Genomic DNA, 14,160 nt, shown 5'->3' with positions numbered 1-14,160 from the left:
TTCGGCGGGTGCCATTTTGGGACCTGGCGCGGGGGGGGGAGCCGGGCAGCGCCATCTTGAGTGCTGGCAGGGCGCTGCTGAGGGGAGCGCGGCCGCCATGGCCGCCCCTCTCTGGGGCAGTGGTGCCACGTCCGGCCCTACCGCGGTCAGGACAGTCTCTCCTGACGCAAACGTCGCTTCCTACCTATTCCCGTTGTCTCCCAACGGCTCCACCACGGCTGTTGGGAGTAGAAAGTAGGAGTTTAGATTCGTTCGTGGCCAAAGGCAAATTGAGCAGGGCCACAGCTGCCCAGGCCGGGGGCTTGGAGCTGCCGTCCCCTCCGCTCGCTCAGGAGAGCAGGGAAGGCATCAGCAAGGCCATGTCCCCCATGTCATCCCCAAATGTCCTGATGAACCCCTCCATGGTGGAGCCAGGCCTTTGCCTGCCTCCTCGTTGCCTCAGCCTTGGCAGTGGCCAGGTAATCATGCTTGGCCTTTGGTTTACTGCCTTCTCCTGGTGCTGGCTGCAACGATGCCCTTGGCTGGAGCAGCGCTACCTGAATCCAGCCCTTTCCATGTCTCTTGGGACTCTGCTGAGGGCGTCTGTCCTCGCATCACCCCAAAAGCCTGCTGTAAATGTAGAAGTGATAAGAGCAGTCAGCTGGCTGGGAGGGGAGAGGAGGGAGGAGGATGTCGTGTGGGGAAAGTTGAGGGTCTCTGTCTCTCAACCTGCAGAGCCCTGTGCTGGTCAGAGCTTCCCCTTGGACTAACCGGTCTTAACAGCAAGGTAAGGAGCAGACCCAGCCTATAGACAAGTCATGGAGAATCAGAGCTCGCCTAGCAGGATTTGCAGAGACCTTGCGTGGGGCACGGGAACTGCTGAATAATGGAAATAATGGCATGGGGAAAGACTTTGTTGTTTTCTAAAATGGGGCTGGAGGAATTATTGGCAGCAAAATAGTGCCCACAGCTGCAGTGTCCAGGTAGTTTCCCAGGCCAGCTCAGTGTTTGCTGGCAGTCAGACCCTGCTTGAACTCAGGGCTGTGGGCACCGGCAGGTAAAGGAGAGGGATTCTGTCTGTTTGCTTAGATATTAAAATGAGCCTGCTGTAACTTCCTGAAGACACAGTATCACCCAGCATAGGTCCTGCTTTGCTGTTAGCTCAGTAATACGGTGCAGGGCTGAGATTAGCAGCACTGAAAGGATGTGAGGACAACCACTGTCTTTTAAGAGAAGTTTAAACAGCTAGAAAAAAGCCCTGTCTTCCCTCCTTCCTGTCTGGGCCCTTTGAAATCTCTTCATACCAGCTCCCTAGATTAATCCAGCAGCCAGGATTAATCTGCAGGAAAAATATCCCTTTCAAGTCACTACAGTGGTATTTCAATCAGAAGCAGCAATGATGTCCCATTTTAAATTAACTGCAGGTAGTAAAGGTCGCTCTGCCCTCCTGCAGCCAGACACTGGAATAACATGAACACGTGCTTCAAACCGGAGTCTGTCAAAGGTGCCCAAAGGGGACAGGCAGGATTCCATGGACATCAATATGAGCCCAAAACTTCTCATGGCTCCGCTGTACTTGTATGAAGTGTAATGCAGTTAGAAGACCTCTGTTTTATCCCCGAACAACTTCCCCCCTTGACTCTGAGTGGGGTGGACAGGGCGATGGAAAGCCAGCTGCATTGCTGGGCTTTCCAGAAGGAATTAAGAAGGCTTTCGGAGATCAGCTAGCCCAACTGTGATGCTGGGCTTCACACCAGGCACACAAGAGCTGCTGAACACTGGTGTCACCTCTCAAAAATGGGGTCTGGAGCCCCTGAAAGGGGGGTGAGCAGTTATATGGACAGAAACAGTAGTTTGCTGCAGACACTGTGCTTGTTTCTGTAACAAAAGGTCAAAATCCAGGCCATCTGGGGAGCAGAAGGGATCAGGCAGATCCTCAGCACAGCCCAGTGGGAGCTGACACCCAGGTCACTTATTTCACAAGGCCAAACCCTCCTGCCCCAGCAGGTTGCAGACCTCGACCTGGCACCCGTCCTGCCGGGACAGGTCTCAGCATGGGGGCAGCAGAATGGCCACCTTCCTGCAAGACAAGTCTTGCTTCTCTTTGGCTTTGTTAGCAGCAAGGATGTTTGTGCAGTGTCATATCTCAAAGAGATACAGGTTTGAGGGATCTGGATAGAAGGCCTGGAAAAATGATATTTTATATTTATTTAAGCAATATTTAACCTGTATTTTCACTTCAAATCCAGCTGAAAAGCTGAAACTGCAAATTTTCTTGGGAAATGGATAGTCTGAACAAAATGTGTGTTTGGAAATATCAAAGTGGTGTTGCTCTAAAAGGATAAATTCCAGTTCCTTTTCCCAATCCTGAGCTGGGTGTCAGAAACCATTTCATATTCAAACACACAGAGAGAGCAGCATTTGCATCCCAGTTTCAGAAGGACTGATGCCTACTCCAGGATATGACACTGTGATAGATAAGCTCTCAGTCGTGTAAATTGGGGTAGCCCCATGAAACGCCACAATACCAGGGATGGCTCAAGTGCCTGGGACTTTGCTCCTGAATCCCCTTGGCTTCTGTGTCATCCCTGCTCGCTCTGCTCAACCCAGCCAGCTGTGCTTGGCTGCACTGGCACTGCTGCTCTCCCCCTCAGACTCAGCCCTGAATCCTCTTTCCTTCTTGGCGGGGACTTTTACTAAACTTTTCCCTTCTCTGTGTTTTTGCTGAAGTCTCATAATGCCCCCCTTCTTTGCCTGGTGCTAAATACGAGCTGATTACTCAGTTCCAAGAAACCTGATCTTTATGGCCAAGCATAATAAACAGTACCCAGACATGTGAGACAGCGCAGCAACAGCTATTTCTGGCCAGTAGATTTGTTCCCTCATATATTGGCTGCTCCAAGCTCCCTCAGAGGAGCTGAGGTCACTGCTGAGTTTCAGACTGGAGTTTCAAACTGGAATTTGGGAACATTCAAAAGCTGGATTTTTGTTGTTGTTGTTTCCTCTTTCACCTGCACTCTGAACTGGTCACTCCAAAGGGCAGCTGGCCCCACTGGTTACCCAGCAGTGCCTCACCGTGCCCAAGGGGTTGAGAGGGAAATGCACACCCTTTTCTATGCGGTCCTGCAGTGCTGGGACTCATCTCACCTCACTGTTGTGTGGAAACCTCTGTCAGAGCTGCTTGGACTTGATTCATCCCATCTGGCACGCGCTTGAGTCAGGCAAAACACACCCTGCGATTGCCATCTCGCTCTGCCTGGAGTCTGTGTCACCCCAGACAGCGGAGCTGTCAGCGGGGCCAAGCACAGCCCCACACCACAGGAACGAGTGGGTGCTCCCAGTTTCCCAAAGCAACCACCCAAAATCCCCAGTCCTTTTTTAACACAGCGAAGGTGCTGGTACTGGCTGAGAGTTGAGGATCCCCTCTCACAGTCATGGCCCTTGATGCCTTTCATGTGGCTCTGAGGTATACAGGGCTTGGGAGGCAGTTTCCGTCCTTCCCTTGGTCTGACCCAAAGAGTGTATGAGTCAGTGGGAGTCTTTCCTTTGCTTAACTGAATGTCTTAAAGAGCAGAAGAATACCCGTACCCCTGCTACAAGGATCCTCACCTCTCCTTTCTCACCAGGTCCTGTTCCGATTCTGCCAGGATGGCACCCAAAAAGAAAACCAAGAAGCCCAAGGTGGATAAAGAGGATGCATCCATCACCCCTGTGATGGTGGAAGATGCTTTGCTAGATGTCGAACACCTCAGTCACTTGAATGGTTTGTTCGACAGCGGCTCCAACGGCTTCCACTGCACGGCCACGGAGCTTGAAGCGTCCGACCATGGAGCCAGCCTTCTGGAGGGGATGAATCAGATGCGCCAGAAGCGGTTCCTCTGTGATCTCACCATTGCCACCAAAACAAAGTCCTTCGACGTGCATAAACTCGTCCTGGCTTCCTGCAGCGAGTACTTCCACCGCCTGCTGCAGAGAGACCCTCAGCTGCACCGGGTGGAGCTCCACGACGTCTCCCCACTGGGCCTGACCACCATCATCACCTACGCCTACACGGGGAAGCTGAGCCTCTCGCTGTACACCATCGGCAGCACCATCGCTGCGGCCACTCAGCTGCAGGTGCCAGCACTGCTGAACATGTGTGGTGACTTCCTCGTTCGGGAGATGGCCGTGGAGAACTGCGTGTACATCGCCAACATCTCAGCCACCTACGGCCTCAACCAGGTGAAAGATGCCACGCGGAAGTTCATCCGGGAAAACTTCCTGGAGTTCTCCAAGACTGACCAGTTCATGAAACTCCCCTTCGATCAGATCAATGAGCTGCTGATGGATGATGGCCTGCAGATACCCAGTGAGGTTGCAGCCTTCCAGATCGCTGTCAAGTGGCTGGAGTTTGACCCAAAACGGGTCCGATATGCTGCTGACCTCCTGAGCAACATTCGATTCGGCACAATCTCAGCTCCAGACTTGGTCAACCATGTGCAACCTGTGCCACGCATGATGCAAGACCCTCAGTGCCACAAGCTCCTCGTGGATGCTATGAATTACCACCTGCTCCCCCACCAGCAAAACAGCCTTCAGTCACGGAGAACCAGGATTCGGGGAGGCCAGAGGGTGCTCGTCACAGTTGGGGGTCGTCCAGCTTTGACCGAGAAGGCTCTTAGCAGGGAGATCAGCTACAGGGACACAGAGGGAAACTGGAACAAGCTGACAGAGATGCCAGCAAAAAGTTTTAACCAGTGTGTGGTTGTGATGGATGGATTCATCTACATTGCGGGTGGTGAAGACCAAAATGATGCCAGGAACCAGGCCAAGCATGCCGTCAGCAGCCTGAGCAGGTAAGACGGGCTTCACCTGGCCACACAGACCCTGGGGAGGGGTTCAGAGCTGTGCTGTGTTTGCCTGTGCCCCAGCATCCCCCATGGGGTGAGGGATGAGCACGTCAGAAAGTTTCCTCTGCTATCAGTAACGAGGAGGTAGGTCTGGCCCCTGAGATAATGCTGCCAGGGAGGGACAAATGCAGCGAGGCGCAGCACAGGGTGCTGGTCTGTGAGACCCAAGACCTGGAAACCACTTCCAAGCATTTGGTCTGCGTGACCCTGGCCTGGGCTTCCCCTGGGGACTTTGGGGCCTGGGCTGTGCTGCCCACGTCCTCCAGCAGCACACAGCACCGGTGCAGGATGAGGGCAAGGCAGGGCCTCTTCAAAGCTGTGAGGCTCCTAGAGAAATGGGAGCCCTTATTATTTAGCATTTTGTTAGTCTGGGGAGCTCCCCTTTTCGCTTGGTGGCTATTCCTCCAGCCAGTGCCAGCCTCGACCCGGTCTCTGGTTTGCCTGGATTCATTTTAAGGTAGATTTACTGTCTGTAGGATTCCTGTTGCCCTTCAGGCTTTCTTCTCTCCACCTCCATTTCTCTTTTTGTTATTTAAATAACAAGGTTTGTTTCCTAAATCCCCATAAACCTGTCAATGGATTGCCAAGGGATTACTGTTCAAAGAAAGGAGGAGTAACCATGGCAACCTGACAAGCAGTATTTTGTTTGCAACCTAAACCTGAACTTCCTAGCGGCTCTGCCCACAGCTTGGCTCAGCCACTTGAGGCTCCACATGCAACACCGTGGGCACTGCTCGAGGCCAGCCCTTCACGGCCCCTGATCACCACCCCTTGGTTAGCAGCCATCACTGGTCTCTTTCTGCTGCATGGAGTGAGGTTTCAGGGACCCACTGGCAGGTCTCCTTTCTATTTCTGGCCAGTAGCTTATCCACCTTTTCCAGCCTGGCCTTAGTCCCCGGGGCATCGCTCTGGGGCCACAGCCATTTCAGTTCCCTCTGCCACCTCGTGGGCACACAAGGAGCTGGCTTCTTATCAAGTGCCTGGCTTTGGCCTGGCAGGGTGGGCAGAAAAGGCCTGTCCCTTGGTCCTCTTCTACCTGCCAAGACCCAACAGAGGGGACAGTAACAGTGCTTGGGGACACCTCAGATGAGTAGCACTCACCATTTCCACACCAGGCCGGAGCTTGTGGTGGCAGGAGCAATGCTGGGGCCATCCCAAGGGTTAGAGCGGCAACAACCCCAGCAGTCACAGGCAGGATCCAGTCCTGTGCAGTGCCATCGTCTCCATCTGTACTGCCTGTCCAAATGCTTTTTTACTGCTGGAGAAGACAGAGAGGCTCTTTCAGAGCACAAGTTGTCTCCTCCGAAGGCAGATATTTGGCAGGGCCCTCTTCTCCCCACAGCTCTGATGCTAGTCCTGGACAGACAGATCTGCCCTTCGTCCCCCAGGTACGATCCACGCTTCAACACCTGGCTGCACCTGGCCAGCATGCAGCACAGGAGGACACACTTCAGCCTGAGTGCCTGCAATGGGCTCCTCTACGCTGTTGGAGGGCGCAATGCTGAGGGCGTGTTGGCATCTGTTGAGTGCTATGTCCCCACCACCAACAGCTGGCAGAGCAAGGCAAGCCTGGAGACGCACCGCTGCTGCCATGCCACCACCGTCATTGACGGCAAGCTCCTGGTCACAGGCGGCTACATCAGCCATGCCTATTCCCGCACCGTGTGCTGCTACGAGCCCAGCACCGACACCTGGAGGGAGCAGGCAAGGCTCAGCACCCCCCGGGGCTGGCACTGTGCAGCCACTGTGGCCGACCGAGCGTATGTGCTGGGTGGGAGCCAGCTGGGTCCCCAGGGTGAGCGGGTGGACGTGATGCCCGTGGAGTGTTACAGCCCACTCACAGGGCAGTGGAGTTACATGGCACCCCTGCCCACGGGGGTCAGCACAGCCGGGGTGGCTCTGCTGGAGGGGCGCTTGTGCCTGGTGGGTGGCTGGAACGAGACTGGGAAGAAGTATCAGAAATGCATGCAGTGCTACAACCCTGACCTCAACGAGTGGACCGAGGATGAGGACCTCCCCGAGGCCACCGTGGGTGTCTCGTGCTGCACTATCATCCTCCCACGCTCCCCGAGCTCCAGGTCCCGGGCTAGCTCTGTGGCCTCAGCAGCAGCCAGCACGTAAAGAGCCCTGAGTGCCACATGGCTTATGCCAGCAGCTAGGGAAGGAGATTGAGCTCAGGAGTGTGGAGTAGCTGGATGGGGAGGCATGCTGATGTTTGGAGTCACTGCAAAGTCTCATACATTCTTGTTCCATCATGGCAAGTTTTGGGCTCCAGGAAAGTGTCTTCTGAGCTGCCTGCATCTTCATCCCGCAGCTTAAGCAGGGACTGCTCAAGCGGGGGGCAGACATGGAAGCAAGCAGGACAGAACAGCTTTTCTCCTCAGCCTGCAGCACTGTATCGCAGCATGGATTGGAAAAAAATGGAAAAAAAAGAAGAAAAACAAACTAGAATAATGCAGGAGAAATTGTACTGTAGGAATAGTATCATGAGACACCTTCAAAACAACAGTAGTATTGATATTAGGTACAAGAAAATGACAGATCTAGAACAGACCCTGTTATCATGTAGCATTTGTTCAATGGAAGGACACTTAATATTTACTCATTGAAGCTAGATGCCTTCAGACCAGGAATAAAGTGAATCTTGATAGCAAGGAAGAGAACTATTGGAGCAACTCACTAAGATCTGTTACTCTTCCAAGTGCCGTGCTCTGGCTCAAGCAGAGGGAATCAGGGAAGTGCCTGAGGATGCTATGAAACTCCAGATTTGAGAGGCAAATGGTGCCCTGAAAATAAGTATCAGCTGGAGCAGAATCCCTTCACATCTAAACCAGGAGCTCTCGCAGATATATTCCTAGTCAGGTCCTGTTACTTGTACCATCAAGCTGACAGCTTGATTTTGAACTCAATCAGTGCTTCCCCATAACTGGAAAAGCAGAGTCTGACCTGTAAAAGAAGTGATTAGGAAACTTGAGTTTCCAGGGGCAAGCAGTTGCTCAGTGCCTGGGGACCCTCCCTGTCACTGCGTCTGAGACAGTTACCAGTCTTCATTAAAACCCTAGCTGCCCTTTCAGAGTGCACAGGGGCTGCAGACCCTGCCTTACAGTGCTGCAGAGCAGACTCAGGCTCTTGGGCTGAGTACATCAGGACAAACCACACCACAGCACTCCGAACCCTGCCCCGGCAGGTCTGAGATACAGTCCCAGAGCAGTGATAACCTGTGAAGAGCAGGAGGTAAGAGAGTGGTGGTTATTTCCTGGTCTCAAACCCATGGTCATGACAAAACATTGCACAACAGTCATGTGCTAAGGCCAGCATCTTCTGATAACAGGTCCTGTTACTGGAGCACATTTACATGTGATCCTAGACAGGCTCGTCACCTTTGTCTCAGGCCAAGACAACTACACGCTGCTGAGCATCCAGGCAAATGCTCCTGGTTTTGTTCTGGTCTTTTTTGCACAACACAGTGAAATTGCATCCAGGAAGCCCCTGAGCCCCTCAAGGGAACCTCAACATGCCATGAAGATGCAAAGACAAGAGCTTCAGCAAAGCAGGCTGGTTTGCACTGCCTTTCGTAACTTGCCAAAACTGAGCAACTTGTAGAAGCTACAGTTCACATAAAGGTCTTGATCTTTCTCTTGAGAATTCTCTTTCTCAATTAAGAGTTCACATTGAGAATAAAGCTATACAGAGGCAGAACATAATTCCTGTTCAAATTCTACTCTCCTCTGTGCATTTTAGCATGCACAGCACACACTGCCCTGTGCATTTTGGAGTGGGTTCCATCCTGAACAGCACTAGCAACCTCCCCTGGTTTACAACTCCAAACAGGCTTGACAAGGGAACAATCTAGTCTTTGAGACAACACTGCTTGATCACTGGTGCCAACGCATGCAGATCTGGATGGAAGCGAGTTTGTTCCTTCATTTTTTTAATTATATTTTTTTATTGTAAGATGCAGGAGAGGACTGAACACTGGGCACAGAGGCAAGGGTGTTGCTGAACTCCACTTGTGTGAGCTGTATTGTCCTGCAGGGAATTTTCTCTTTGAACAATAAAGGCCATTCCTTTGCAGGGGAAAGCTGTCTGGCTGTGTAATTAAAGCAGTATAAGTTCACACTTCTGAAGTATTTTAACAAACAAGTCAAGATTCATCCCCTACATTCCAAGCACATCCAGTAATTGCTTCAGGATTTCTACAGAACATCGAGAGCACCACCATCTTTGGGGTAGAAACAACTCTACCAGCTGCAGGTACAGGCACTCGAGGTCTCTCACACTACCCACAGAAGCAGCACGGATCAGGGGTTTCTGCTGGCTGATCTCAGCCCTCTCTTGTGGCATCAGGCTTGAATCTTGGCTCGGAAGCATTGCCAGTCCCCTGGCACCACCAGCACCACAGGCCTTGCCCATCCCCTCAGCCCCTTCCAACCAGTCCTGTCATGCTTGGACAACCCTCAGCTACATCTTGGCTTTATGGCTCTGCTTTATTAAGAGGATGCGTGTGCCATTTCCTTTGGCTTCCCATTGAACTTGCACTCCCAATAGTTCCTAGAGCAACCAAGTTTCTTCTGCTAATTCAGAATCCCTCATTCATTAAAGAGCAGGCTGCTGTTAAGACTGTAGGTCAGTCTGTGGAGGATCAGAACCGGCACACTGACTTACTTTGTTCCCCTCAGGGATTTAACCCTCCAGAAATTCTGCTCTACTACTCCATTGGCCAAAAAGCATTTTTTTTTTTTTTCCTTCTTTCTACACCCACCTGCAGACTCTAGTAAAAGCTCTATATATTATTTGTGCAGTTGGACAGTACAGAAGTGGAGACTGTATCCATGTAAATCCAACACCTGCTCCTCAAGAACAGCATGTTCTCTTCAAGTGCACAGCATCAGTCCATGTCCTTCTGGTGCCTTTCCAGTGTGACCAACCCTTGCTCCCAGCAGCTTCTCAGGTCAGGAGCCCCCACAAAATTCACAACAGAAGTTAAAGGTTAGAAAACTTTATTTGCTTTTTTGGTAACAGGAACCGCTCATTTACCAGGAAGGATGATGCCATCATACTGTGAGACAAAAAAAAACAAAAAACAAACAAACAAACAAGAACCAAGTCAGAAAGTACCATCAGGTAAAGGTGCAGGACTGCTGTGCAGAAAACTGGGTCACCACACTCACTCCAAGCCAGGCAGACAACACTGACATGAAATACCAGTTCTCCTGTAGCTAACTGCCTTTCTACTTTGCTGCTGTGCTGCTGACTTCCAAGCGGGGCTTTGTTGAGATAAGCATTAAACTCCACTCATCAGCCCAGTGAAAGAAGCCCCATCCTTCACAGGTTGATCTGACCAGAACTACGCTTGTCTCTTTTACAGTCCCAGGATTTGGCCCTGAAAGTAACTCAGCCACAGTAAGCAGAACCAGGTGGGGGAGGGGGGGAGAAAAAAAAAAAAAATCCATTCAGCAGGAGCAGGCTGGAGCCCACCCTGTGCAGGGTATCATCGGTGCAGATCTAGGCAGAGTAGCCAGTAAAGAGCCTCCAGACAGACCGCCCACCCTTTCCACCTCCGAAAAAGTATCAGAGTCCCTATCTCTGAGCATTTCCAATCAAGCTTTTGGCAACTCCTGTTCATTATCCAGTCTGTGTCAGAGAGGGCTACGGACAGATAAACCCAAGAACTTGTTTTATTTGGATCGCTCCATCCTCCAAGTCTGGTAGCTGAGCTAGGAGCTGTGTCAGATAAACAAATCCTAACCCTGTCTCGTCACTTGTGATCCACACACACATGCCACCTCCCAAAAACTGTGGGAGACAGATTTACACAAGAGCCGATACTTCCAGCTATCCTGCAAGAGCTGCTCTTTCAGTTCAGCACACACAAAAAAGGGGTATGAACAGCACTCATCCTCAAACACAGCTTCTACTGCCCCAGACCAGTAAAAAACAGCGATTTAAGCAGTGATCAGGATCTCCTGCCCAGTGACTTGTTCCAGCCTTTCCACAGTGAAGCATTTTGCTGATACTTGCTAGGAAACTCTTGGGATACAAAAATAAAGATGGACTTTACCTTTTGCTGAAACCAGCGCATGGCTTCTTCCTTTCCAATTCTGTGCTTGGCTCCAATGTTGCCAGTCCTGCGCTTCTTGTCAGCAATGCTGAAACCAGGCCTGCCCAGCACCTGTCAGGAGAGGAGAGCCACAGCACTATTTCATTCCAGCATTTTTTTTTTTTATTTTCTTAAACTTAACAGTTTTCTAGGAGGGAAGGCTAAAATTTCCACATCAGTAACATCTTGTTGTCCGTCACATTCAAGACTGAAAGTGTTCTCTTCTACAGCCTCAATGTAAACTGAAAACTAAGTAACTTCTGAGCAGCCAGGTAAACTGACACAGACAGCTCCTAGACTGGGCAACTTAGCACATACACTGACTCAGAGAAACCAAAATGAGTATGGAAGATTCACTATTCCATACCCAGAGGCCTCAGCTCTCAAGAAAAGATACACTGAACAGCATTGCTAACGTACAGAACAGCTTTCCTCTATTTCAGAGATTTAGCACGAGGCACATCAGAATGGAACGACTCCAACACACCAGCCAGCACCACTGCTACATGACCCACCCCCAGCACCCTAAACACAGGGAGAATCTTCCAGCAGTGCAGCCCGTCTTTCAGTCCACATTCCTGAAGCTCCTGCTGCTCCTTCCTTCTCCAAACCTAGCACAGCTGTTTCAGTGTTATCCCAGGAGTACCAATAAGAGCCACAGTATTTGCTTCTGAAGAGCAAATGTGAGACATGTCATAAATCAGGGATTTTACAGCAGCCCTAGGAATCCCAGTTTAAACTTGGATTTTGTTGACATCTTTCTATCTTCCAGCACTGGGCAGCAAGTTAACGTGAGCCAGTTATTGTTCTAGGTTCCTTCTAGAGCTTTCACACAAGTCCAGTAGCTGCAAGGAAGCAAGGAATACGCACCACGTAAAAGTCCAAGCCGTAGATACCAATACTGGGATCGTATTTAATCCCCAGATCGATGTGCTCCTGGATTCCAAAGCCAAAGTTCCCAGTGTCTGAGAAGTTGTTTTTTCTCAACTCGTATTCTCGCACCTGAAACATTTGTCGTCAGTCAGTCCCGTGTGTTCTAACTGCTACCAGACCCACAACTTGCTTACATGCCAAGTCTTTAATCCTATGATTTTGCTCCCACAGCCTGCTCATAAATCACAGCAGTAAAGACAGAACCTCAAGAGAAAGCAGCAACTGCACCCACTAGCTCTTAAATAAGGATGAAACAGCAACCAGAGAAATGGTGCAAACACAGCAGCCTGTGTATCAAAAGCTGCTCCCCAACCCTTAACACCCACGACTAACGTGTAACTAGATCAGGTGTGACATTTCAAAGCACACATCTTTTCAGTTGGTATGGATTAAGTTTTGCTCTTTCACAAATCAGAGATCCAGACCAGCCAAATTCTCACCTTCAACCCCTTCTCCAGAATCTCCTCTGCTTTGGCCCCGCGAACCGTGCAATGAACAGCAATCTTCTCATTTCTCCTGATTCCAAAGGATCTTACAGTGTATCGTGCTGTAGGCAGCAATAATTACACTTAGAGGCTATTCAAAGAATTCCCACCCAGGGGATACACACCTTGCTTAAGAAAACCAACAAATTACTTTAAAGTGAAGAAAAAAAGAACCACACGTTCCCTCTTTGGGGACAAGGGCAGAGCAGCAGCCCAAGTCTGGAGGCAGAGCTGAACTGACAGAAACGACCACCAGCACCTGAATATTTAGGACCCCCAATTCTTACACCAAGGCCCACATCAGAGCAGATCTCCCCACCCACACCGGCTCTGCCAAGGAGCTTCTTCCCTGGGAGCCACACTGCCACTTCATCCTCTGCATGCTCAGGAAAGGAAGAAAAACAACCAGAAAACAAACTGCTCCTTTACAGCACCCAGCACATGCAGCCACCCCCCCCGCCCCCCCCCCCGCCTTTGGCAGCCGGCAGGAAAACCCACCCCTCACCTTTGGAGAAGACGGGGGTCTGGCCCGTCAGCTGCTCCAGCACTTTGGCCGCTCGGGTGAGCCTGTCCCCGCTCTCCCCAACGCAGATGTTGAGGCAGAGCTTGCGGATGCGCAGCTCTCGCATGGGGTTCTCCTTTTCACCTTGGTCTTGCTGTGGAAAAACGATACGGGGGCTAACGGAGGGCGTCCGGGAGACAGCCCACCGCTCGCCCCAACGGCAGGAGAAGGCTTCGCCAGGCCGCTACAGCAACCTGACACCGAGCTCTCCTCCACCCCGGGGGGGGAACGCCGGCGCCGCCGCCCCGGCTCAAGCACCGCCGCGGCGGCCCAGCCACCGGGCAGGCCGCGGCCTGTCATGGCAGCCGCTTCCCCAGGGCGGCCCACCGGCTCCTCCCTGCCCATACCGGTCCCGTAACTCTCCCTCCCAGCCTCTCCCGCTCCCGCCCGCACTGGCCGTGACCCGGCCGGGCCCCGCCGAGGGCGGATGGCAGCGGATAGAGAGGGCACAGTCCGGCCTCTACCAGCGGGCGCCGCCACTCACCGCCATGATGGGGGCGGGGAAGAGATCAACGGAGCCCCGCCGCGGGGTCTTATGGGACGGCGCGGGGCGGGCGGCAGCGCCCCCTGACGGCCGGAGGGCGGCGCTGCGCGTTGCCGTGGCAACCGCGGGCGGGCGTTGGCCCCGGGGAGGCGACGCGGCCATTTTGTCCCACAGGCCCGTGGGGACGGGGATGCGGAGAGGCCGCCGGCCCTGCCCGCTGTCACCCCGTTAGCCAGGCTGGGACCAGGGCCCGGCCTGCACCACCGTTGAGCTGCTGTCTCTGCCGTGGAGCTCACTCTCGAGAGCGCTGGGGCAGATGGTGGCGGAGAGGGCTGGGGTCCTGCCAGGAGTCCCGGTCTGCTGCTGAGGCTGAGGGGGGTGAGCCGCAGCAGTTTTGCTGGGAGATGTGGCACCAGAAGGTGTTAGAGCTTCACCGCTCCCAAGCAGCATCAAGTGTAGCTTACCCAAGCCTGGCTCCCAGAGCTTCACCCACCCCCCACACCCCTGAGTTCCCTGAATGAGACCTGGGAACGTATTTCAATTTCACTTCACTCTTTCAGGGAAGTGTTTGTGGGTTTCAGATCCTTGCCTGGGATCTAGATCCTCTTTTTGCACCACGTTGACTTAGTCTGGAGCGAGGGAGGAGTCCCAGCCCACGCCCTCGCTGCAGTCAGCTGGGCACAGAGCATAACAGGTTCTCTGGGGACAAGCCAAATTCACACCCTTTT

General features: G+C 52.4%; 2 protein-coding genes across 4 annotated transcripts; one reads left to right on the top strand and one right to left on the bottom strand.

The window, feature by feature from the left end:
- Positions 1-75: 75 nt before the first annotated feature.
- On the top strand, positions 76-8,949 carry LOC104318101 (kelch-like protein 31). Of its 3 annotated transcripts, none has more exons than XM_069803084.1 (4): positions 145-227; positions 715-766; positions 3,606-4,814; positions 6,257-8,949. In XM_069803084.1, exons 3-4 carry the CDS (start codon positions 3,628-3,630, stop codon positions 6,987-6,989), a joined length of 1,920 nt encoding a protein of 639 aa, XP_069659185.1. In that variant the 5' UTR covers positions 145-227; positions 715-766; positions 3,606-3,627; the 3' UTR covers positions 6,990-8,949. The 3 variants fall into 3 exon arrangements, with proteins under 3 accessions (XP_069659187.1, XP_069659185.1, XP_069659186.1); XM_069803085.1 differs by having other exon boundaries at positions 186-240; positions 717-766; XM_069803086.1 differs by lacking the exon at positions 715-766 and having other exon boundaries at positions 76-227.
- Positions 8,950-9,851: 902 nt separating this feature from the next.
- Positions 9,852-13,609, bottom strand: RPL11 (ribosomal protein L11). The gene is made up of 6 exons (XM_069803094.1): positions 13,433-13,609; positions 12,892-13,042; positions 12,342-12,448; positions 11,839-11,970; positions 10,930-11,040; positions 9,852-9,927 (listed from the first exon to the last, which is right to left on the bottom strand). Exons 1-6 carry the CDS (start codon positions 13,592-13,594, stop codon positions 9,898-9,900), a joined length of 693 nt encoding a protein of 230 aa, XP_069659195.1. The 5' UTR covers positions 13,595-13,609; the 3' UTR covers positions 9,852-9,897.
- Between the last annotated feature and the right edge of the window lie 551 nt (positions 13,610-14,160).

Source organism: Haliaeetus albicilla, chromosome 16 (genome assembly GCF_947461875.1).
Source record: "Haliaeetus albicilla chromosome 16, bHalAlb1.1, whole genome shotgun sequence".
Taxonomy (NCBI): domain Eukaryota; kingdom Metazoa; phylum Chordata; class Aves; order Accipitriformes; family Accipitridae; genus Haliaeetus; species Haliaeetus albicilla.
Note: the sequence above shows the minus strand (reverse complement) of the source record. Positions and strands in the feature narration are given on the sequence as shown.